The sequence below is a fragment of the Melanotaenia boesemani genome, chromosome 18 (genome assembly GCF_017639745.1).
Source record: "Melanotaenia boesemani isolate fMelBoe1 chromosome 18, fMelBoe1.pri, whole genome shotgun sequence".
NCBI classification, from domain to species: Eukaryota; Metazoa; Chordata; class Actinopteri; order Atheriniformes; family Melanotaeniidae; genus Melanotaenia; species Melanotaenia boesemani.
The window spans coordinates 3,415,304-3,442,522 of NC_055699.1; the positions used below are offsets into that span (position 1 = coordinate 3,415,304).

Here is a 27,219-nt window from a genome sequence, read left to right on the forward strand (position 1 = left end):
ATTATTAAAGATTTTATTTAATTTGAGGAAAATGTGTCAACTCTTGTTCAAAACATTTAATCGGCTCAAGAGTCCATAGTTGTTGACGTTGTTGACTGTTTCACCTCTTCATAATGCTCCATTTAATAAAAGACAGAGCTGGACTGTCGGCTGGCTCATGTTCACTGTGTGCTTTTAAAGCTGCATTCTTGTTAATTGTTGTGCAGAATGAGGTCTGACATTGTCCTGCAGAAAGAACCACAGACCTTGGTTTTACAAGGTACGTCCACAAACATGTGGCTCTATTGATCGTGGTTGCAGGAAGCTTTTCTCTTACTGTAGGTAAAACCCCAGGCTTTACAAATGGTTTCCTAAACCATGAATGTTTTAGGAAAATAACACACTTTAAATGTTTAGAGATGGTTTGGACTGAGAAATGTATATTTTTATTTTGAACTAGTCAATAAGTCCCTGGATTTCTGGCCACGACCCCATCTTTGTTTGGAAAGACTTTAGTGAATCCTCCTTGTATTCTGACACCCTCACCTGTCACCAACTTGATTGTAGAAGCTTGCAGAACATTTTACATCATGTTATAATAATGAATATGTTTTTTTTGTTGTTGTTGTTTTTTTTGCATTTCAGAAAACTGCTTTTCAGGAAATAGGTTTTTTTTAAAATAAAGTTCTGGTTTCCTAAGTGGGCACAGTCTAAATGTTGGCATGTCCACATACATTAAAGTTACATTTAAATCATATTTCTGGGTTTTACTCCTCTAAGTACCTCTTGCGATAGATATTTTATTTGAAGCTGGGACAAAGACTCATTAAAAAAACATTTTCTCCTCTTCCATTGGCCAGAAAAATACAAACTTTACATCAAAAGTTAAAAAAGATTTGCATTTCCAGAAATATTCACTAACCTGTTAAACCGTTGACATGTTGCTAGTTATACTAGTAATAAAATATTGCCTAGTTGTAGTGACAGTTTTGCTGTCTGTTTCCAAACCGAGGCCCTGATAGTACAGCTCCAAGGTAGTTTGGAGTCCTCTTTAAATACAAGATCTTTTTTTTTTATTGTAACTCATTTGCAGCACAAAGAACTGAAGGGTCAAACAGCTGCAGAAATCTCTACCACTTGCTTTACTTCCACACAAATAAATCAACACTGAGACTAAAAATTCATGACTGGTCAAATGAGCTGCTTTTAGTCAATACACCCCAGAAAACTGCTGAACTGAGACAATTTGTGGGGAGGAGGGTCCAGCATTTCAAACTCATATGAGTAAATTATTCATGAGACCCTTACTCTATCTGTTGTTAGTGATTACTGTATTCAATAAAGACAAAAAATAGATTTATTTATTATTTAGGTCAAACTGTAATTATGACTTTCATGAAATCCTTGAAATTTTGAAGGCTTCACAGATTTTTCTTGTAATTGTTGGTAATAAAGTGTCTGGTTAAGAACCTCTAAAAACATCCTGTTAAAAGAAAACAAAGACTCCCTTTTGGTCTCCCCGTAGCTGTACACAAACATGAAACACAGGGTTTATGTAACACTACAGCCTGAAATCTTCATAGAAGTTGTAGTGCTTTAAAAAAAAAGAAAACATTTAAATAAACACTTAAAATTAATTTATCTGCTCAACCACATAAACCGTTTAGTAAATATTACAAACAACTTCTAGCTACTGAAGAATTTAAGGGGAAATAAATTGTAACCAACACATCCTCTTTTAATTTATCTTCTCTAAAACACTTAATTTTATTTTTAAAAATTTAAAGACATTTTTTTAGGACTATGGAGTCTGCCATCCATCATTACTTAGTTAAAATGTGCAGCAATTCTTCCAGCGTTTTCTCATCAGGCTCTTCACGCTGACCATGTGTGGGCTGCTTCTGACCCTGCAGCACTGATCTGTTATTTTCCCTACACAAAGAAAAGTAAGATTATCTGACTAATGCACTGAACAAACAGCTGCCCTGACAAACTTGTACAAAGTTTCTGAAAATGTAAATGTGGAATGAGTCCCTCAAGCCCATTTTTTGCAACACTTGGTCAGCTTCAATTCAACATTTGTGCTCTTGTGCATGACAGATGTGTTACTGGCGAGTACATCCTAACTGCAAAAGTGTGTAATGTCAGCATGAAACACCTTGTAGCCCTAATCTTCATATCTCCATATGTTGTGCACTGAGGTTCTTGGGAAGCAGGATGGGCTAGTTTGTGTGTTCCTGTTTACAGACACAGCAGAGCAATGATGGCCTGTTTTGGGATTAAAATGTCCCCACAAGTTTTTACGCCTCATTTTGCATTTGCACATTTCTGCTATGAAGAGGATTTGTCTTAATTGGGGACCTGCTTCCTTTGACATTTGCTCCTTTTATTATCTGTGAACGTCCAGCTCCAATTGTCTCTGTCTTTTCATTCCCTGTAGTGGGCCACCAGAATCAGTTTAGGTTTGGGGTCGACATCAGCAGGAGCTTCGTAGCCTTGATTTGTTGAAGAGGGAGCCACACGATTGGCCCCCTGTGATGACCTATGGATGGAGTTGGGTGTGGGCAGGACTGTGGATGGTGCTGGGGCAGACTCATGGATGTCCCTTTCCTGGCGAGGCATGCGGAGCGTCTTAGTTGCCCGCGAAAATGTCTTTAAGGTGGTGCCTTGTTCTTGGATGGAGCAGCAGAAGAACGCCCGGAAACACCTGTAAAACTATGAACACACACACACACACATACAGGAGTACTGTCACTATTTGCAGTGTGGGTATAACAGCAGTACTTCTAATAATGACAGGTTTGATAGTGGATATTTTGAAGTTATATATCTTTATATGGAAAGTTTTAATGAAGAGACTGGATAACTTTCTAAGACTTGGAGAGCACATCTGGAGCCAACACATGGAGTTAGAGGTTGGTGATGAGGTACAGCTTCAAGTCAAAGAAGTTGAGATGCTGTGAAAAATTTAAATAAGAACTAAATGCAAAGATTTCTAAATGTCATAAAACTACATTTTATTCCTAACAAGCATTTCAAATAGTAAGTGAAACGTTGTACTATTTCATTTAAAGATTTTATTCTGAATATGTTTACCTCTGTGTCGCTTCTATTAACAGCCATTACATTTAAGCTAATCTTGAACTTGCATCCTTGCACAGAGTTCCAAACTTTCTGGAACTGGGATTGTAGTTTGGATATCTTTCATTTAAGGCCACATTCACATTCTCAGCTATATTTTTTCAGTTCAGACTGAATACAGGTCTGATTTGATTCACTGCCATGGCTCATAAATAACATCTGTGTTAATCTAAAATTCAAGCTGTATGAGCAAGTAACCGGATGACATTTAGCTTTACAGGATGGGGAAAAAGTAAAAGTATACGGCTATCTTCTGCTTGGTTGATAAAATGGAACAGATGTAGCAAAAGATAAATGACTAAACTGAAGTAAATGCTATCTTACTGTTTGTCAGTGTGTAAAATATTATTGAATGATATACAGCATAACTAAAATGAAAACAGAATAATCATAATTCACACAAACCTTATAAAATAGTACAGACCTGTTGAATATTATAATTGATTTCATAACAGGGTTTGAAATCAGCCACGTAGTATTATTAAGTCGTATTTCAAAGGCATTTAATTAGCAGTTTCAGGAGAGTAAGCTACAGTCAGGCAGATATCACAATCTGACCAAAATATGACGCTTAATACGCTTCAATACTAACAATACATTTCCTCTAATTGTTTATCATTAACTGCACCTTCACAGTGTGTCCTGTTGATTGATCTATGTGAACAAATATTTGATTATCTATTACTGAGCCCCTAAACTTGCTGAACCCTTTGAGCCCTGTGCTTATATTTTATCCCTTTGCTCAAAACTTGCATGCACATAATAAATTTAGTATATCTTTGCAATCCAAGGGCTGTTTTAATACTTTTGGAGTCATAGTAAAGGGAACACTTGCAGCTGTAGTTCTAAACATCCATCATGTCAAAGCATAATATGTAAATATTATTTCTGCAAAGGCCAACTGATAGTAAAGCAGAACAAAATTAGAGCAGTTTCTGTGCAGACAGTTCAGATGAGGTCTCCAAAATTACCATTCTGCCACACACTGCCACCATCTGTTCTCATAGTTTCCCATTTGAAGGACTTTGTGTTTTAAAAGGTTAATAACTTAGGTGTAAACTGTAAATCTGACACATATGTCTATCTCTTCAAGATAATAAATAACTCCACCCAGAGCTGTAAGATTTGGGATTTCTCCTCCACTTAGAAGATTGATACTCAAATTAGATGGAAATTCCTAATGGAGTTAACAAAAATAACAAAATAATGTTCCAGTTCTTCAAAAAGAACAGATTGCAGCAGATTAAATTAAAATAAAATAAGGTACTTTGATGAAAATGTGAGCTAGTGGGGAAATAATAATGCTCTAGAGTATCTATAAAACAACTGAGCAGTAAATGAAGATGGCACATAGCACAAATAGAAAAACAAACTCTGGATGAATATGAACATCCATTTGGAATGATGCAGCTGTAGCTCTAAACTTATATTAAATCATAGCACAAAATGTGAACCATCTGTTCTCAAAATTCCCCAGGGATATCTCTAGTTTTAAAAAGTAAATTAAGTGTTGAGGAATCCCTAAACGTCACACATGAATCACAGTCAAGGATAAAAACTACAGACCGAAGTGGCATAAGCACAGATAAAACACAACAAACAGACTATAACGTAAGAAAAGCAACTTTCATAAAAAAAAGGGGACAAACTACCTACAAAAATAACATTATAGTTCAGTTCTGGTAACAGATACAAGTAACATAATAAAAACCATGGTACTCTCATTTAGAATAAGAACAGTTTGAGTCTGTTTATTTATGATAAGTACTTCGACCCATTTTAGTTTTTGTCTTCTTTCCTCTGTTTGAAGCAGAGCAGGCATCCCCTGGATAAACGTAGTGTACTTAGTATACGCTACAGTTCCACATGTATACTTAAAGTCTACTACATTTCCCCAGGGTGCCACAGATCTAACGTGCAGGAAAAGTAAAACCCTGGTATGTCTCATTACATCATCATTATTCAAACCTTCCTCCAGCATGTTCCCACCCTGAGGAAAAACAAACAAACATCCTCCTGATAATGTGAAAATAAGACAGTTTGTCGTCCTTAACTGTAATACTTAGCAGCTGCCAGACAATGCATTATTTATGAGGCACTGTTTATGTCTACAGCTTTCACAAAGAGCACTCCATTTGAAGACACTAAAAGATTTTAATGGTTGTGTATTAATCTATTGGAAAGCTGCGATCAGCAGGGAAAAAAGGTGTTTGTGCAAAAGTAAAATCCCAAGAGGAAACAAAAGGGCTAGAAGTGTGAAGTGTGTGTGAGAAGTGAAAGGGAGGACAGGGTGACGTCAGGAGGGATTACAGGCACAGGTTGCAATTTTAGACAGTGGCTCAACCAAATCCAAACAAATTGCAATAAGCTTATGATACTATGTGAAATGTATATTGAAGGCTTTGGTTTTACTCCAGGGTTTAGTTGGCAGTGTGTCACACACAAGAAATGGGAAGGTCATGTGTGTGAAAACACTGCCATATGGTAGCAATAGCTCTTCAGACTTTTATGGGTAACGCCAAAATGATATAAAGCTAATCTGTTTGACGTCAGTGGAGGATGTAAAAACACGCCTGTTCAAGGCTTCCTTTTATTCTTAGCCTTAAAGAAACAAAAAAGAAAAAAGTCAGAGGCATTGAATGTCGATGTTTTATGTTTTAGAATCAGAAATGCAGATTCTGTTCGCTTTGATAGCATTGGTAGCAGCATGGTAACCAGATTCATTAAGGTCTTCATCTGCAATGGTTTCAAAATGTCATGTTGATAGTTTAAAAAACAAAAAAAAACAACCAACCCAAGCCTTTTAGAAGCAAGTATTGCCCAGTTAACACTTGCAAGGCATGGAAAGTGTGCATCATCACGCAGCAACACGAACAAAGACGTCACTTTCTACATGTCTTTGGTCTTTTCTGTTCTTTCTCACGTTAGTCGCAGTGTTTTTGTACGTCTTTGTCATATCGACCCATCTTCAACCGCACATACAGTCGTGAGTTCTGCTCAATGTCGACAGGATCTCGTCTTTCAAGCAGAAGAGCTACGAGACCACGGTCTGCTCTGGAGGCCTGCTCCTTCACCAACCACAGCCCTGCACATCGCTCACAGTGGAGGCCACAAGCAGCGTGAGAGGAAGCAGAAGTGGGGCAAGCATGGAGGTACCTGAGCTCAGCTAGCGGCTAGCTCACCATCGTGCAGGCCAACGTACATTCTTTGGACAATAAACTGGACAATTTAAATCTTCTACGGAAAACTCTGTGAGAAGATGCTTTGTTTATGTGTTCATGGAAACTTGGCTCAATAACAACGTGTCGTGACGCTGCTGTGGCCTGCAAACACTTCTCACTTTCAGTGGCTTTCTGGTTATTAAATGCCCCCATTCTACCTTCCAAGGGAGTTTACAGCTATACTGAACTTTTCTCAAAGCGCCTGTGGAAACAACAGGGGTGAGGCATTGAATGAACTGTGTTAACACATCAGTGAGCAGCAAATAGCCCACCCTGATGCCTTTCTCATCTTGGCTGGGGATTTTAACCACGCAGACCCAAAGAGTGTGTTTCCAAAACTACACAAACAGATAGACTTTCCCACACGTGGAAACAACTCCTAGTCCTGCAGGAAGTGCCTCTCTCCACTCCCTGCAAAATATCTACACCTCTCGACTCACCTGTAAAGCCCTCTGCATCGCGAGAGACCCCACCCACCCGTCACACAGCTGTTTAGCCTTTTGCCATTAGAAAGGAGACTGCAGGCCAGGACCAGCAGACTGAGGGAAAGCCCCCTTTACACACACACACACACACACACACACTGGACGCTCCGGTTGACACCCTCATGAAAAAGCACACAGCCACTTCAATCCCTTTAACCAGACCATAAGCTAACTCAATATTCTTGCACTCTGTAATTTGCCTTGTCTATTTATTATCGTGTTTATTTACTTGGTGATAGTTCTTGTTTTGTTTGTTATGTTTATTGGCTTACATACTTACCAATACCAAGGTTTGAGAGAACCATTTCAATTCTCTGTCCAGAACACGCTGCAGAATTGACAATAAAGCTGACTTCGACTTTGAAATGTTGGTGTGCTGTTGGATCAAAATTTAAGTTCCCATCTGTGTGGGGAACAAAGTAATGTACAATTTTCTTGTTTTTATTTAAAACAAGGATTTGTGTGTGTGGATTAATGCAGCTATTTTACAATCTGTCAGGCTGAAATAGAGAGAGAGAGAGAAAGAGCCTTCTGCCCTCTAACTGTGTTTTTCCATTACATGGTGTTGTATTTATAGTACACATCCTTTTTTCCCACTACAGGCCATACCAGCAATAGATATAGCTGGGACGTATTAAGGTTCATTAAGGCTCGTGTATTGTGACATGCCAACGTCCTTTGCTGCCCTCCACCGTTGGGGGACGTTCTCATAAAGATACATAAAATGAAGCAGTATATGCCAGTGGTCTGCTCAGACATTAAATGCATTGTGGCTTCTTCTTTGTTCCATTTGCTTCCAGTGATACTACGTTGTTTCCTTCATCAGGTCTATGTATCCTATGTGTATTTAGCGTAGAGCAGGGGTAGCCAACGTCGGTCCTCGAGGGCACCAATCCGGCAGGTTTTCCAGATTTCCCTGCTCCAGCACACCTGACTCAAATTAAATGGATCCAACAGCCTATAAGGATCTCCACAATGACTTGTTAGTTTAAGTCAGGTGTGTTGGAGCACAGAAATCTGGAAAACCTGCCAGATTGGTGCCCTCGAGGACCGAAGTTGGCTACCCCTGGCGTAGAGCGTAAATGAACCTTTCCTGCACAGAATTATCAGAAACAATAGGGGAATGGAGCAATGCAGGGTATGAAATGACTACTATGCTTATGGTTGTTTCCTTAGTTAAAAGATTATTTTTGTATCAGAAACATATGACAGTAGAAAACTGTCTATATATTATAAACTATACCAAGACACTGCAAAAGGGTAAGCAAAACTGGAAGGTGGTGTGCTAGCTATGGATGTCATAGCTTCTCTGTGTCCACAGCAGTGCGCACACACAGGTTTCCATCAGAGGACAGAGTGCACGCGTCAGAAAACATGTCAACCAGCTGAAAATCAGACAAAAATATGAGTTTTAGATTGTGTTGTATATGTCTGCCTCTCCTGTACTTTTAATGTTTTATTATTTGTTTGTACAGCGTCCTTGGGTGCCCTGAAAGGCGCTTTAAATAAAATGTATTATTATTATTATTATTATTATTGTCTGAATTCTCTCAGGCAGGTGCAGATGGAAGCAGGATGAGGAGTGGATGGAGGATTTCTCCTGATCCAGTGTTACACTGATAGCGTCACAGTCGTCATGGAAACGTGCAAAGCTGAACAAGCTGAATCTACGTCATTCTAGGAATTTCTGAGTCGTGTTGCAGCTTTAAGTGGATCAAAAGTTCTTTGTAGATTTTATTGACATGTTACCTGAGATCTGAACTTTAATATTTAGAGCGACTCCGCTTAATAAAACGCTTTCATCAGCACATTTAAAAAGTTTAACTTTTTCTGTCCAGTGGGTTTCTCTTCTTTTTTTTTCTTTTTTCTTCTTCACCACAGTATTTCTGGCTGTGAATTTGGGGGAAAACTGTATTGTTCTTGTATTTCAGAAATGCATGTAGATGTGTCAGATCAGATTACTGCAGTAATCCGGTTACTCCATGATAACTGATTTTGACTGTCAAGTAATCCACTTAGTGTTTTACAAAGAAAAATTAGTTATCTGACAATATTCAAGAAAAATAGGTGGTGTTACATAATTAGCTGTAAATTGATAAATATCGAATCAAATTGGATTTAATCGAAATCAAATCAAAATATACTGTTGTGACAGACAGCAACATTGATGATGACACAAACCCATCAAAGATTCAGGAATCGATTCAGGAAATTGGTGACGATACCCAGCCCTATTTTTAGGTTAATTCTTTCAAAAACGGGAAACCAGTATGAAGATCTGAGGACTGGAATTATATGATCCATTTTCTTGGTCATTGTGAGGACTCGAGCAGCAGCGTTCTGGACTAACTGCAGCTGTCTGATGGACTGTTTAGAGGGACCAGTAAGATAGGACTAGGCGATACTGCCAATTTTGGTATCTAGCTCATACCAAGTAAATCCAGGGTAAGTTTCGCCAATACCGATAATTTTAGCTTGAAATTAAATTGAAATTTAATGACTTTGCCTTTAATTATTGCTGATTATTATCATAATCAAACACAGTATAAAGATTACAATTGAAATTAAATATTTTTATCACCAAACTGAATGGCAGAACTGAAAGTATTTAAGTATTTAAGTATGTTTTATTTGTAAACAATAAAACAAACTAATAACATAAAATAACATACAACACCTTTAATCCCTGATATGTTCTTGAAGCGATAAAAGGCTCTTTTATCTGAATCCATGACTGCTCATGATTTCTGGTTTTGTTGTTGGTTTTGAACTTAGAAGTTTGAAGCTGAGTGTTGACTTTTAATCCCTCTTCCTTGGCTCAAAAAATTATTATTTCAATTTTGTCTTCATTTAACTAAAAGAGGTTCAGGCACATGCAATCTTTAATTTGATCAGTGTTTGGACTGGACAATATACTCCTGGTAAAATGGTAATGTAGAACTGTGTGTCATCAGCATAGTTATGGTAACATATTTAGTTGTTTTTCAATAGTTGAGCGAGTAGAAGCATGTAGTTGAACAGCAGTGGCCCCAAGTGAACTCCACAGGTTATTTATGTTCACTCGGATTTATGGTTACCTACAGACACAAAGTAGCCCCTGTCTTTTAAATAGGAGTCAAACCTACCTACCTACATACCTACCTAGTTTTTCAGCTGGTTTTTCAGCTAAGATGTTACAGTCAAATAATTAAAATAAATGTTATGATCACTTGTCAAAATGAAGTACAAAATACTAAAAACAAAATCATTGTGATTACTATGATGCTGGACGAGGCACTGAAGAAAGCCAGAGAGGCAGTGGTGAAAGACTCATAAGGAAACACGAAACCGTCTTCTCATTACTCAATTTGTAAACTCTCAATTTATTTCAGTCCATCAAACTTAGAGTTGAAGAGGCAATGAGGAGTCAGGTGAAGACAGCAGTCACTTCAGAGACATCACTTCAAACTGACCAGGTAAATATAGACAACTGTATCATCCGTCTGGTGTGTGACATATTAAACGTTGGGAATGTGCCAAGCCCTCTTTAAATGTCCCAGATGCCGAAGACATCTGCAAATTATACACCTGTGCATCCACACAGATGCTCAAACAATCTTCTTGTCTCCTGCAGGAATTCCTGAAAATGTGAGCCAAGATTGATTTCCAGTCAGAAGCCGGTGAACGAAGGAGATAGGCAGAGAAATGAAAAGAGCCTAAAGAGTTCCTTCTGCTGCAAAGGAGATATTTATTAAAATTAATTAACAGCTGAACAAATCACAGCAATCAACAACACTTCCCAGAGTTCAAGCTGTTTGGAGGGAACAGTGTAAATTAGGCCTCCATGTGGGAGCTATGCAATCAACTACGGAGGGTGAACATATGCCATCTACAGGTGTGGCTCCCACTATGGAGCATGGAGGAGTAACTCTAAAGCCATGTGTTTGTTTGTTTTCTGTATGTGTGTGTGTGTGTTGTCTCAATTTTTAATCTACAATCCAGTAAAAAAAAAAGGAACTTCAACTGAGAGAGGTTACTTTTACTTTTTGTGTATCCAAATTCAAATATTAATGTGCAAAAATTTACAGTGATGTACAATCAAGTGTGTGTTTAGGAGATTTAGATCTGCTACTTTTAATGTTAATATACAATACAATACGATGCAATATGATAGGATACTTTGTTGTCATTATACAAGGATGTACAACAAAAATTAGAGTGCATGGCCAGGATACAGACTCATTACTAGTACTATATATATATATACATATATATGTTTATATATATATATATATGTATATATATATATATATATATATATATATATATATATATATATATATATATATATATATATATATGTATAAATATATACATACATACATACATACATATGTATATATATATATATATATATATGAACATACACACTCTGTCTGGCCAAAATAAAGGCCACACACTATAATATTTCTTTGGACCACTTTTTGCTTTGATTACGCATTTGCTGTGGCATTGTTTCATCGCTTTGCAGCAAGGAGGGTAATCCATGGAGAACCCTCTTGTCTAACGAACTCTGTCAGGATGTTAAGATGTGCTCTATTTTTAGCTCTCCTGAGCTAAGAATACAGGTTCCTTGACTCAAACCAATGGTAAGCACATCTTGTCGGTTTTATTTAACATATTTTCATGCAGGCATGGCACTTAATAAGACAAGCAATATTCTAAGTACTAATCACTGGAGGGCTGAGCCACTGCACATATGTTCACCACCATCATGAGCAGAATAAGCACCATGTTCCTAAATAGTAAAAAACTTTAACCCTTATGCCATCCTTATGACATATTTGTCCATTTTCAACTTTGGGGGGGCAATTTTCTTTTTTATTCCCGTGTCTTTTTCTGTCAGATGTCTTTCATACTGTGTTAAAGAATTTGGCACCCTCTGGTGACCTGTGTGACCACTGAGTTCCATTAAAACTACAGTATCTCTTTTAATCTCACTGTCATTATTATTCCATGACATAACTGTCAAAAATACCAGGATTCCCTGCGTCTGCCTACAATAGGAAACCAGTTAATTTTCCTGAAATGAAGAAAGTAAAATTGTTAAATATCCCAAATTTTCTTCCAAATCAAATGCTGACATTAAAGAATGAATAGTTTTAAACTGCAATAACAGTGAGATTAAATGTCTAGTTTTAATGGAAGTCAATGGGACACTTTTGGTCACGATGGTCACCAGAAAAAGTAACTGATACTACATAAAAAATACTGAGATCAAATCAATTATACTGTCAATCTCTGACATACCCAATACTCTAATCACAATCAAAGCCCATTCCCTGTATTATTTATTTTTTTAAAGAAAATATTTCATGTTTTAAATAATAATAATTAATCATTCGAATAATAAAACTGCCATTTGAAGGGTTAAAAGTCTTAAAATGACTGAGTGTTTGGTAGTTTTGAGCAGGTCTGAATGTGTTCAAGAATTATGAAAAAAGCAGAAAAAAACAGGTGTGTGATGATTTTACAGCAGCTTTTTTTGCCAATGTGAATTTTTTCCATGAAGGTGCTCAGAGGGAGTTTCTGACACTACATATAAAATACAAAAATAATTTGTAAAGGTAGCTAATATGATTGTGAATTATGAATGTATTGTTCATAGATTTTATTTTGGAACTTCCTGTAAATTCAGAAATGTTTTAGTTACAAAAGGATGGCAAACAGTGTAAAGTGTGTTTCACAGAGCTAAAATAGTCATAAGAGACAGTAAAAGGCACAGTACCAGTCTTAGCACCAGTTGAAAGTGGCAATAAGGTCAATGCAATGACTGTTTTAATGCATGTACAAAATCTGAAATTAATTTGGATGTAAACGTCACTAAACTGTGATGCTGTAAACTGAGGTGTCAGAAGTAACGCCACACAGATATGAAATGTACTGTTTTTGTGTTTATCTCTTGTTTAGCTATTATTTTGGTTTATGTTGGTTCAAGAAAATTTGGATGGAATTAAACCACTACAGACCATCAGTTAAGAATATTTATTCGACTGGGATGCTACAGAATCAAAATAATTTTCTTGCTACTCTTTGACATATCCAAGTGTCTGATCACCACTAAATAATCTGATCACTCATATTTATTATATGGAATATATATATTTTTTTCTTTTTAATGAATGAGACAGTAATTCAAATACTCAAACTGGCATTTAAAAGGTTAAAACCATTTAAATGATTGAATGTATGGTAGATTTGAGCAGGACAGAATATGTTTAAATGATTTACGGAAAAAAAATGTTGCTGTATGACAATTTCGTAGCAAATTTTCTCCGTGGACACTTTTGGCCACAAAGGTCATTAGAGGGTGCCAAATGTGAGTCTTGTCTTAATATAATATATATGGAAATAAATTTAAAAATATTCATAGTTTGTTGCTACCAAACAAAACCCAGGTGGCTTCACTTGATTAAAAATGTATCCACTGTTAGTTTGCAGTTTATCAACTGTAAATGTGGTTGCAGGGGGACCAACAGCATGAGAAAGTAATCTGAAAAAAAGAGACAAAAACTTCAGAAAAGTTCAAACTGGTGCTGCATGTTTCCTCTCTATCTAAAAGGCCAAACTTAAAGAAGAGATGGAGAGCTGTCACTGATGAAGGTAACCGCTTGCAGATTTAGCACAGTGGCTGATAAAACTTCAGGGAACAGAAGGAAAAATCATTCATGGAAAAACATGCATAACATTTATGGTGCATAGATGAGATTTTTTTTTTTTTGTTAGTGTACATCTGATGACAAAGTGTCACGTTGTGGGATTATTAAATAAGGAAAACTAGTTTAAGATTCTGATCTTTTTCAAACATTTATATTGGAGATATAAAGAAATCTTCAAGTTCAATTTATTTTTTTTTTGATTGTCTAATTTTATGTATTTTTTCTCTTATAAATTATGGAACATTCTTCCTACAGCAGACCTCTGAAAAATGGATGAAGAACAAGATTAGTCATGGTTTTTGCACATGCAGATGTTTCACTTACACTGAAGCAACATGTGTTTTCTCTACCTCTCAAGTTTAATTTTCGAGACACATAATGTTGATGTTTGAATATCAGTAAAAATGAGGGAATGGTCATTGATTTAGCCATAAAAATCATTTGGACACATAACTTGAGCTATCTGTACTAAAATCTCTCTGTTCTCTGTTCACATTCACTATGATCTGATCTGGTTTAGAGCTACAGCTTTTAAGGCAAGTCTAAAACCTTTCATTTGTGTCAGGTTCTATTTTCATTTAGTCTTCACCAGTAATAGATATACTGATATTTACACATCTTAAAGATGCACTACTTAACTTTTGCGGCTTATTAGGCATCCATCGTGCATCCTACCTGTGCTGTGAGTTCTCTCCAGCCAGTAAGAAACAGTCTTATGTTGACTCTTGTTTTATCTCTTGCTCTGTCTTTGACTCTCTTTTGTTTCCTCACTTGCACTGATAATGTCTTCTAACATTTCTTTACAGAATCAACCACAGTGTGGGTTTAAAATGGCCATTTAGTTTAGTCTGTGACACGTGCGTAAACTGAAACTCAGCTGCATCGCAGCGCAGCGTCATAATAGATGTCATTGTGCCATCAAGTCCAGAGTGCAGAGTTTTAAGGTTGAAAAGTTATGGAGTGGGTCTTAAACAAATTTCACAAGTGTGCCTTTTACTGTGACTCCAAAAGTCTTCAGATAGACCTTGTTGTTGCAGAGATATACTCATTTCATTATGGATTTGCAATTTTAGTGCAGAGGTTTAAAATAAACACATACTGGGGGTTGCCATTTCTTACTGCATGTTTATGTTCACCCAATCTTGCCTTCAGTTTGCGAGGTATTGCAATTATTAAATGATTTTATGTCAAACTTACGACCTGATGAAACATCAGTGAAGTAGTTGACATTTATCATGTTACTGCAGTGGGGCGAGATGACTTTTAACCAGTTTATTGTTTAAGGTTGGAGCTTTTCTAAAATTAAAGAACTGGCAACCCCCAACATCCTGTGTTTGTTCATTATAAAGATGCTAATCACAGCAGTTGTAATTCATTAAAGACATCGGGTATAGAGCACAAAGAAAACTCAATCAGAGGTGGAGACAGGCTCAAAAGACAAAGAGAGTCCTTTTTGATTAATATATTGAAAGCTACACATTGCCCAGGCTTAAATGGAGAACTGGATTTTTCTTCCTTTTTGTAATTGTTTGGTTGCTTAACTGACAGCTCTTAGTGGGCTTAATGAGGAGATGTACTTGTTGATATGTGTGTATACATGTATGTTTCTTACATCTTGTTCAATTTTCTTTAAAGGAATCTTTGTTTGTCATGGCAGGTCATGCGCACCATGTGACCGCCTACCTGCCCACACAGAGCATGTGTCTTTGCATTTTTAAACATGAACTGAGCTGACTGATTTTGCCATTTGCCCTGACAAAGACCTTTTAGGCTGAAACGCATCAGCACGGACATGTTTTATTAGATTAGCCATGATATAATAAAGGCTTTTTATTTATCATCTCCCTGAGTGCCTCAGCTAACTTCTTATGTGTTTTACAAATTTCGACCATTCACTGCTTTTACAATATCATTGACTGTTGTCTCAGTCATTTGTTAAAATAATATTCTTGTCTAAATGAAAAGAAAAAAATGCCATATTTATTTATTTATTTATTTTTCTGTTGCTTTTTTCTTCGTGCAAACTTTATACTTGTAAGACTCATATAGTGATTCATACATTGCAGTTAATTTGCTTTAAGGTGCCAAATATTTGTTGCAGCTTTAACTATTTACATATTTGTGTTAAAAAGTAATCGTTGCAGGTTTAGTTCTCCCTATTTGCATTTTAAAACAAGAGTGACAGTTTTTTTTAATCTGCATCTGTGTTCGTCCTCTCAGGTTAGCCCTGCCTAACTTCTGATTGGCTAGCACTGTCACATGGGAGCGAGAACAAGGAAGTGTTCTGTTGTGTTGGAGTTGTTGACATGTGGAGAAGAGTAAAGTGTTGCTCTACAAATAATCCGTCTCCATCCGGTTGTTCATCCCTCTAGAGAGTGAACAACCCACCACACACTGAACCCTCACGTTACACACTGTTGCTTACATAGACCTTTTACAAGCAAGTTTATCGTAGTAATAGCAGAGCTTCTGATGAAATAAAGTTAAGCTTTCCAACTAAAGCAAACAAGTGATGAATGCCAGTTAGAAGACATGTTAACATATCGTTTTCCACAGCTAAAGGAAGACTAAATGATATCCGACTTGTAGTAAAATGGAAAACGTCTTGAATGTTTCGTAGACACTTTTTAGACACCAGCCATTCTTTGAATATCTCTCCTTAAAATCCCCATTTTCAGACAGATACAGTTGGAAGGTTGGTGGTTTGATCCTGCTTTCCCAGACTACATATCGAAGTGTACAACACTTGGCAAAACACTGAGCCTCAGTGTGTGAATTGGTGAATGTATCTTGTAAGGGAAAAAGTGCATTGAGTGGTCAAAAAGACTAAAAAAGTGCTATATAAGTAAAGTACATGTACCATTTACATGGGTTCAGCCAAAGTGCAAGAGTTTTAGTTGTTTTCAAGTGGTATTTAGGTATTGTTTACTTTGGACTTCCAAATGTATTCCCTAGGGCTTGGCAAGTTTATTATATAGCACATTACATACATAAACCAAATCAATGTGCTTTACATAACACGTAAAGAAAAAAACAAAGTGCAGAAACAATTAAAATCATGTTTAAAAAAAGGTTTAATTTTAGCAGACATCACTAATTTCCTTGTTGGCTGATGTAAATGAGCACTGTTTGTTTTCTTTGGCTGAAATTTTAGAAACTGACTCAAACAAGTTTTTACAAGCTGAGCTAACATCATCATCTAGAGATCCATAGATTCGCACACTGACATCAATGATGGCACCTCCAAGGTGTCACACCAGAGGTGTAAAGATGGCTCCTGTTCGATGATAGCTGATGTCCGGGTCGTGAATCTGTGCAGCGCTTGAAGTCTTCAACTCGCCTCAACACACTGCTGCCATAGTCATGGGCTGGGAGGAACTGAAGACTGAAAGCGCCACACAGTGCGGCTTCGTGCACGTTCCGCAGCCCTGCAAGTTCACTCAGCAGCTTAATCATCACACATGCACGCCAACAGAAAGACTTCACGTTGCTGTCGCAGCAAGTCAGTCATCAAAGAAAGTTAAATGTCTCACAAGCTCAGAAGTGACAACCTGAAAACCTGCGAGACGGACCGAGCTGGAAGCAGATAAAAAGAGGCAGAGGGAGATAAAAGAGTGTATGGGGAGGTGGGAGGAAAGGTCATCACCACCATGTGTTATTACTCGATATTAACATGTTAATCAAAATCAAAGCTATGTTAACCTTTAGGAGATTAAAAGAAGTTCAGCCTTTATTCCTTCTGACGGTCACCTTTCTTCTTGCCAGCTATTTTTTTCATACTTATATCATAATGTCTCGCAATCATTTCTAACTTTTACTACATTACAATCATTTTACTTTCTCTTCACAATTCTAATTTCTGCCCTCTTTTTTTCTGCCTTTCTTTCAAAAATCCATCCTGACGTCTTTAATTTATCCCCAACATTTCTTCCCTGTACTTTTTTCATTTTCTTGCCTGTTTTCCTCCACCCTGTTTGGTCTCCATCCTTTCTCTTCAGGCTTAATTTCTTCTTCTATCCAACAATGTGCTGTTTTTTATTCTCTCGTTCCTTCCCTTAACTACATTTCTATCACTTATATTGTCTTTTTTGTTGTTGTTGTTGTTGTTTTTATCATTGTGATGTCAGAATTAAATAGCAGTGATTCTGCTTTACTTGACGCTGTATTGTAGTACGTCTCACTCCTGAGGAAAACCATCCTGCCATGACAGATTTACACAAACAAAACATTTTACAAAGTATAAGCAAAAGATCAGGAAAGCTCCATTTAATCTAGCTGAACAAAGACAACAGATCAGCGCCTGATGTTTAACAGCTTATAAGGAAAAAAAGTCAGATTTTTATATTTCTGAATTAAATCACTAAGCCAACCAGAGAACAATGGCCTGTCAGTGGTATCATGTGAACGTCTACACTGGATTTTTTATTTAAATAATTGCCAGCGCTGCCTTAATGCAGCCCAAGATAATTTCAGGGGGTTGCCAGATCATCGTAAAAACAAAAGAAAATCAGATATTTATCAAATATTGGATTTTTATTGGGCTGTCAAAATTAACACATTGATACAAAGATTTGTAATTTGTATTATTTGTATTAATGTGTTCATTAATACATAAACAAAATTATTACTCATACCATATTAAAAATCTGAATTTGGCTTTAGAGAAGCTAATATTGAGGATCTAAGTGATTGTTACAGTGATTAAGCGAATCCTTCAAAAAGCACTTTATCTTCTTTATTTATGAAGTTTTTGATCGTTTGGAACCCTTACATTTATCATTTTTAACATCAGGTGTCCAGAAACAAAAATATCACAGGTGATATTTAAAAAAAAAAAAAGCTGGTGGCAAGAGAGGCTGATATTTTTTTTTTTTGGATATGGATGCTTAGGCACATCTGTTAACATAATGCACCAAGAAGAACATCAACATATGTTATCATGTGGGACATTTGGAAACCACTGCCTTATTGTATTTAAACAATGCTTGTGTATCTACGTCAGAGACAGTACAGAGAGAACTAATGCTGGGCGGTATATCGGCTCATACCGAGAAATGTTTTTTATTTTTGCTCTGAATTTGTCGTGTACTGCAAACACGGGCTTAAACAGCCTAAACAAAGTTCAGAACGTGGCACATTGGGAAACTATAAAGTACTGAAACTTAAATGCTAAAATTTGTTCTTATAAATTTTCAGGTTAAAAGGAATTTGGCAACAATATTTCTTTATGTATTTGAGCTCTAATGATTTACATATATGGAGCTTATTTTTATACACAGCTTATGTACAGAGTACATGCTGTGAAAATGTGTTGGCTAGAGCAACATCTGTATTGTTCCCTTTAGCCAAACATACCAGTTCTCACAAGTTTTCACAAATGTTTCAAACATAGCGATCAGTTTGATTGTAAAGTTAGTAGTTTGTCTTTTTCAGTTATTAAATCTTCTAAAATATATCATGCCAATTCAGATATTTTAATATACTTGAGACAAAGGCTGCATGGTGGTGTGGTGATCAGCACCGCAGCCGCATAGCAAGAAGGTCGCAGGGGGAGGGTTTGAACCTGGGGCAGTGGCCTTTTTGTGTGGAGTTTGCATGTTCTCTCCGTGTGTGTGCAGTTTGCAGGGTTCTCCGGCTTCCTCCCACCGTCCACAGACATGCATGTCAGATTAATTGGTGACTCTAAATTCTCGTTAGCAATGAGTGTGTGTAAGAATGGATGTTTGTCCCTATGTGTTGGCCCTGCGATGGACTGGTGACGTGTCCAGGGTGTACCTGCCTCTCACCTGGTAAACATGCTGGGATAGGCTCCAGGTTACCTGCGACCTGTAATGGATTAAGTGCTTCAGATAATGAATGAGACAAATTCTAAAGTGAAAAAAGGGGGTGACGTGACACACGACACACGAGTTTTGCACATCTATTTAAAATTTATGGCAACTTTTGTTGGACTGTGTGGGTTTTCAGTTGACTTGCATAATATGTGAGTGAAGCAAGGCGTGAGGCTTTGGAGACAGCTTCATAAACTGCTGTGAAAATGTACCCCTTTATGTAGTAATTCATCTTTTGTGTGTTCACACTCACACAAAAAAAGACAACTATGCCCAAGGACATGAGCTAAGTTTCATAACATGTTGTGAGAATGTGTTACATGTCTTGTAATGGGTTAAATAAACCACATCATCATTATTTTTAAATTATTAATGGCTTATTTGATGAAGTCAGGAACAGAGTCCCTGTTTGTCTGAAGCTGTCCTCTCTGTGCTGCTCAAATTTGTTTAGTCATTATATTAATCTAATGACGCTGTTATGATTTATTGATTGTTAAAATGTTGCACAAAGCACTTTAAATTGGCTCTGCTGTCAATTAGGAGCAGCAGCAGAAACCAGATTACTTACTCTTCTTATTCTGTGCCGTGTCCTTGGATGTCCGTGGTGTTCGGTGCAGCTGTGCAGGAGGTGTGGGTGCGGGTGGGCTAGTGTGTGTTCTGTGTAAAGGTGTAAATTAAGAGCTGGCAGAGAGCGGTCGGCTCTGTCCTCCAGTGGGTGTAAATCACATAAAACTTTAATTACTGGCCTGGGTGTCGCATAATTAGACCCAATCTGCTGCTGGATGCAGAACAGATGACTGATGACGAGATGATACTTTAACCTGCACATACTTAGGATTCCAAAACGTGTGTTCGTTTTACTATCTGTTTATACAAATTATGTATGTTCACAGGAGCAAAACAGCTGTTGACAAATCCATTAACTGTATGAATTTGCTAAATTTTCTGCCTGCAGTTACATTATGGTTTGCTATACGCGTAAATCAAATTAGCGTAAAAAGTTCATAAGTGCTGTTTCTGCTGAACTGTGATCATACAGATGATTTTTGGCTCCACTGGAAAGCCTGGCTTCCATTAAGCATATTAACTAGACAACATTAAAGTTTCATTCTGGCCTCCGGACAAGTGGATTATGGAATTAAGGGTAATTAGCTGATATTTTCTGCCATTAGCAGCGTTTTCAACCAGCAGAAGCATCAAACTGTCAGCTCTGGAGTAAACAAAGTAACAAACAAAGGGTACAGATAAAAGTTGGATTCTTACTTCTTGGAGCAAATTTAGCTGTTTTTACTCATTTAAACCGTCTACTGAGTCAAAAATCTGCACCTAAGACATCACATAACAAACACATGTTTGTTTGAAGGCTGGTGGAGAGACTCAAAGGAGAAAACTGAACAGCAGAGAAAATACAGAGGGCCACGTATGACACAGTAGCTACGTTTACATGCATCTATCCAGTTGCAATCAATCTGATTGGATATTCTTGCTGACATGTTTACATGGGTGCTAGACAAAGCTTAACTTGAGCCGGATCCTGCCGGAACAAGATCAGGGTACTTTCTTATTTTGACAGGGTCCATTTTGGTAATTGTTAGCCTGGATCCAGTAACGCTCAGGCCTACTAATAATAAAGTTCTGAACAAATTTGATTGCAGTGAACCAACAGAACTTAAATTGAATCTGTAATCTGCAAATAATTACATAAAACATACATTTTAAATATAAGAAGAGACACTTATGAGCTTCTTAATATCAGAGCTTCCACCCTTAAAAAACTCTGCCCCTAAAAGTCCAAAGTCATGGGCATTTTTATTAAAGATGTAGTGAAAGAAATGGTGGACACGCTTTATTCTCTTTATAACACATCTAGAGAGAGAGTGCATCCAGTTAAACATGCAGATGTGCAAAATCAGTCGGATATTAGGCACAAGGTGGGTGACCTCCGGTTTTAGGACATTGGAAGCAGTTTGGAACAACTATCCAGCACTTCATAGGTATTTAGATATTTCATAGATATTTCTGCATCAGAAGACATCAGAAGATCGCACCTGTGATGGCATAACTAAACAAACATACAGTGGTTCCTGTACTTTTGTGAACAATCTGGGTATGTTGTGTGATGCACTGCAGGAGTATCTGAACTTTCACTTGAGCTGCAAAAACAAGATACTACAATAATCTCTGCTCATAAAGCTACGTGTCGTGCAGTCAGACTATTGGAGTGATGTGTGAAGGGACTAGGATGCCTTTCTAAATGGAGTAAGAGGTGCATTGAGAGTAAGTCTTTTCTATGTGTTAACGCATACTGAAGGAAAAAGTGACAAAGGGCTAAACATTAGGCAGTTTCTAAGTGTGTCCAAAAACTTAGAGCAGTGCCTGTGGTCCCACGGTGGGCAGAAGCCATACAAAAGAGGCTATGATCAGTTTAATGAGGAGCTACAGGTGCTTTATCCACAATACTGGCCTGAGGATGCAGGTATGTGCTATGCACAGACTGAAGTCGAGTCACTCTGTCTGTGCTTCAACATAGACCGTTTCCGTACAGTGATCCATGCCCACAGAGAGTACATAGAATCAGGACAAAAAGACATTCATGATGAACTGAAAGAACTGTTTACAGGTGTGAATACCATCCCCGTATCAAGTGCAGAATGTGAACGGGGTGTTTTCCGGGTGAATCTGATTTGTGCCCAAACCGAGCTTCTCTGTACACTACCACCATCTCTGACCTGTTCTTTCCTAATATTGTCCTCCTTTGACCAAGTCCAGTCTGGTCCTTTATGTGAGGTTGTGGGTGGCTAAAGGAAACAGGACTGCTACTGAGTCACGGAGCAAAGTGTGAAGGGTCAGTTAACACTAAATATTTGAAAGCATTGGCTCGTTCTGTTCATACTATACAGTAAAAACGGGCAGATTTCAGGCATAATCGCAAATGGTGGTCATGATTAATTAATTTGTAAGCAGTGATTAATCTGATTAAAAATTGTAATAATTTGACAGCTATAATATATATACTTATGTTGCTCATGAGTCTGGACTTAGATGAAAACACGGGTATTTTTGTTTGAATGTGGTACTATTGCAAACAGAGAAACTCATGCTTAAACCCACACTTTCTCTGCAGTTTGCACCTTACAGTTTGCCCCCCACCCCCATCCCCACTGCATTACTGCATTAGGAAACTTTTGTTTATGTTGTCCTCATTCATATGTATTGAACTGACTCACTAAGCTGAATTGTAAATGAGGTCTCTTGTCTTAGCATTACAGGCTGGAAAGAAAGGCTTTTCTGTACTGATGCAGGGCGAGAAGACAAATACAAATATCTGTCTTTGTAAATAGTAGCTACTTGACTGAACAGGGCATGATTATAAGGTCTAAACTTTGTAAATAATCAGATTCAATGCAGGGCAAATGTGGGACTTGCAGAAGTGAATTGTTTGCACCAGATATGCAGCCAGTTTCTTGTTATTACCTGTTAAAGTCAGCTCATAATTGGCAAAACAGTCATTATTCACACCATGCTTCACAATGATGTTAAATGTAAATTATGTCTTTGCAAATACTTGAGTTATAACCAGGCTAAGTTTGAACTAAAAGACTGCTGGAGTCCCAGAATCAAAACATAAGTGGTTTAAATAATGCAGCAGGATGCAGCAGTCACTGAGACAAAGTAAGAAACATTGACCGAGAGTACTCACTTGTTTGTTCATAAATATGTATATAAAAGGGTTGACAACGGTGGAGCATTTTGCCAGCAGCGATGGCGTGATGCTTGCCTCCGGAGTTAACAGGTCACGGGGGCCGAAGGTGGCGAGCAGGGCTGCGACTCCGTAGGGCAGCCAGCAGACCAGGTAGCATACCACCATGGTGATGACCATCACCAGCACGCGCTGCTCTCTGCGACGGGTCACCACCGAACTCATTCTCCTGACCTGCGAGACAGAAAAAGCTTTGTTGCTAAATCAAAACAAACTAATACAATTTGTCAAGATGAGAACTTTGTCGCATATTCCACAGCATATATATATATATATATATATATATATATATATATATATACTACCGTTCAAAAGTTTGGGGTCACTTCCCTATTGAATCCCATGGCAAAGTGACCCCAAACTTTTATATATAATATACTTATAATATATATATATATATATATATATATATATATATTAGTTTTTTATTTAACAAACAGGTAGAGGAAACGATTTGCATGCTTTGCAAGTGGAACCACCCGTACCATGTAACAGAATATACGCATGTATTGTCCTCCATAACATTGCGACCAGGCGGAATCTCCCTCTCTGTGACGATGTTTTCAGGAAATCAGGCTTGCTATTTCATTGATTTTATTGTGATTCTTGCTATTTGGTGCTGCCTTTTACTATTTTTTAATATCAGTAATGCTTTAGTTTTATGTAAAGCACTTTGAATTGTCCTGTACATGAAATGTGCTTTACAAATAAACTGCCTTTCCTTAATGACGCACCTGAGCCCCGTGTGGAGGTACCGGCCCAACCTCGGTCATTCTGTCAGAACGAGGGACGCATGCGACGTGTAGTGAGGGATGTAACCGTTTAGGGGTTTACTTTGCGGGGACATGATGTCATTTTTTATTAATGCTTTTTTTTATTTATTTATTTATTTTTCTATTTTAGCATTTTATTTTACTATGCTGACAGTCTTAATAGGAGCCTGTCCTTATGTTAACCTCTTTATCACTGTAACGGTTAAATAACTCAGGTGCAAAATATAAATATAAGCATATGCACCAAATAAAAAGTTTTATTATTTGATCCGCTGTTTGGTTTTATTGCAGTTTCTTTCTAAAATCCACCTTGTAATCCTGCCCTCTGTTGGGATCAGGATAATCTCAACAGAGGGCAGGATTACAAGGTGGATTTTGATCAGGATAGATCTGTTTTTTTGGATCAAAGTTATCAAGTTATCTGGATTCTACTCAAAAAGGGTTTTATCCGGATAACAACCAGGGTTGGATTACGTGATCCAAGGGGATTTCACAATCCGGATTTCCGTTTTGAACAACGCATTTTCAAGATTTGATCCTATTCGATAACCGAAATCCGCTAGGATTACGTTTGAACAACCTGCCCTCAGTGATTCTCACTCAAAAGACAAACATCTAAATTTTAGTCTGAATTTGGGCTGGTTTAGCCTCTAAGTTAAAGTTTTGTAAATGTCTTGGTTTTGCCAAAGAGGTTGATTCCATGTACACATTTACACATTTAGCAAATATCACTGTGACTGGCAACATAATCAAGACCTGGACTTGCAATTGTATAGCACCAGCATGTGGACCATTTAACATAATTTCCAGTGGATATCCTGTCCTTAGCAGAGCAGGTGTTTTCTATGTCTGATGACATAGAAAATGAAGTCTGGAGGCATCTTGTTCTCAACACACAGTCTGTGTAACTTTTCAGGTCATATAACAAATAACATCTTTCAGTTGACCACAGCAATTTTTTTGATGTTTAGACTCTAAATGTACCAAAAGTCAACACTGACATTTTTCACTTATTCATTCTTTATATTTATAGTTGCTTGTGTAATGTGTAAATTTACTGTGCTAAATTTGCTTATTCTCTTGTGTAAATGTCCCAGATCTTTACACTAATACCCAGACAAATCTGGCAACAGCTACAAAGCCAGTCAGCTGAATACAGGTGACATGATGCCACAACCCAGCCCAGAGTTTGTAGACATTTAGAGCGGATTCACACCGTTATCTGCAGCTCTCCTGATGAAAGTTAAACAACGTGAAAAAATTGTAGTGATGTCTTTAATTGTAGCTAGAAACGTTATCCAACAGTCAGACAGTGAGAAAAGTTAAAACAGGATGTGGATTGTGACTACACTGCCACAAGCAGCATCTACTAACCAAACAAGATAAATGTAGTGTGGAATGATGTGTATATAATGTCCTGCTGTCGCTGGTGGAAAAAAGTCTAAACAAGCCTGAACAGTAAAGCTGGAAGTCAAACAAATTATTTCAAAAGTTGTGGCAGCAGAAGTCTTGTCTGTATGACATGGCCATTAGGTCAAACCATGACCACCCAAAGGGAGATAAAATCATCTTTCAGTCCAGCTTATAAAACTGGCTTTCAGTTAATGTGGTGCTTGGAACGTTTTTCTGATCCGACTATGGCTGAACTATGTTTGAACTTGGCTGTAAAGAACATGATAACTGAACTGAATCTATGACTTTTTATGCCAAGAGCTGCAAAAGCTGAACTGACATTTAAACATTCACAATCAAGCTCCTTTCTGCCTGCATGAATATTGCATTCAGAAACTCCTAAATATTTATAAATACGGCAATATCATTTTAAAATAGAAAATAAACGGAGCTAGATGGAGAAACAGAGCGAGAAAGGTTCAGGCTCAGCAGATGCAGTTTTGATTAAGTTGAAATGGACATGCCCAGCACTAATGCTGCCAAATCTACTCTGAGGGGATTAACTGTTGGATGCTCAAGCAAATAAAAAAAATCATTCGGTTTATGTATGATTTCTTATTGTATTTACAAAATTGAATAAACCAGTTTATGAGGGCATGAATTTCTAAACTTGTCACTCTTGTCGACTAAGATTGCAGATATCAAGTTTTACTTTATCTGATTTTACCAAATACATTGTTGTCTGTGAGTTTTTATAATTTTGTCGTGAGTATACACCTTTTTTTCTTTAAAAGAAAAATAAAATGGTTACAAATTAAACAAAATATCTTCCACAAGTTGAATGAAATGGATTTTCATTGTCTTCATTAACCAACTTTATTGTATTTAAAACATTTAAATAAATATCAAAATAGTTTCCCAATAACACACACAAACAAATGTTGAGAGGCAACGAACAGAGGGTTCTGAAATATTCTACAACTGATTAAAAATGCTTGTAAAAATGATGCAGCGACTATCTGGTCCTATCATTTTAGTAGCTCTGGGTGCAGGGGATCCTGGTCATAACGCGCTTCATTAAGACCATGTCCAGACAGAAAGGTAAGTTTGGGGTGTGTTCCCATTTACTGAATGAATGAATGAGGATCTGAAGTCCAGGATGGTGGTCTACAGCAACAGGATGGATGGATGGCCCTGAGGTTATGACAGGTATGGAGGTATAGTAGAGGCCGCATGGAAAAGCATTGAGAAGTGGAAAAACGTTATGGAGCGGAGAAGTGATGGAAGCTGTAAAAACCGTGCGACCTCCCGTCACCCGAGCACCCCATGCACTGTCACCTCCACGCCTATGTGCACTTTCCTCAACACCTGTGCCATCCCAAACGTAAACAAACACCACCACAATAAACCTGAAGCAAACAATAAATAGAAATAATGGCTCCTTTGTCAGGTGCAAAATTCAAAATAGTAGGAATAAGCTCTGTATAATAAAAATTTAAGATACCATTTTTAAAAACTGTATCAGGAGGAAACATGAACAGCCACCAACAAATCAAACACAACAGCCCATAAGATAGCAGCCTTAAGTAAAAAAATGTGTGCAATGCTGCTTCTGAGATAGTGTGCTAGGTAAAAAATCAACATAACCAACATAATAAAAACACACATCAACACAACATGAATCCATTCAAGAAACAATTCAGTCCTTGGAAGCCAGAAGTCTAAAGGAGCTCAATCTGACTCGTCATGAACAACCTCAAAAATCCAACAAACTCTAGACCAGAGGTTTCATTCATTCATTAAAACAATTAATAATTAACTACATAAAGAACTACACTAAAGGTTCAGCAGCTTTAGTACAAATCACTGCAGCTGATTAACAGAACAGAACCTCACATGCTATACTGGACATGATAAAGCTGTGAATGTTTTAGACACT

The 27,219-nt window shown here is 37.4% G+C and overlaps 1 protein-coding gene across 1 annotated transcript in view; it reads right to left on the reverse strand.

The window, feature by feature from the left end:
* Window positions 1-2,164: 2,164 nt before the first annotated feature.
* Window positions 2,165-27,219, reverse strand: part of tmtopsb (teleost multiple tissue opsin b) — a 58,190-nt gene continuing 33,135 nt past the window's right edge. Inside the window, exons 3-4 of the mRNA XM_041968359.1 lie at window positions 23,056-23,289; window positions 2,165-2,694 (exon numbers count right to left, since the gene is read on the reverse strand). Of these exons, the coding sequence (XP_041824293.1) occupies window positions 2,407-2,694; window positions 23,056-23,289 (522 nt within the window). The 3' untranslated portion in view covers window positions 2,165-2,406. The remainder of the gene's footprint in view (window positions 2,695-23,055; window positions 23,290-27,219) is intronic.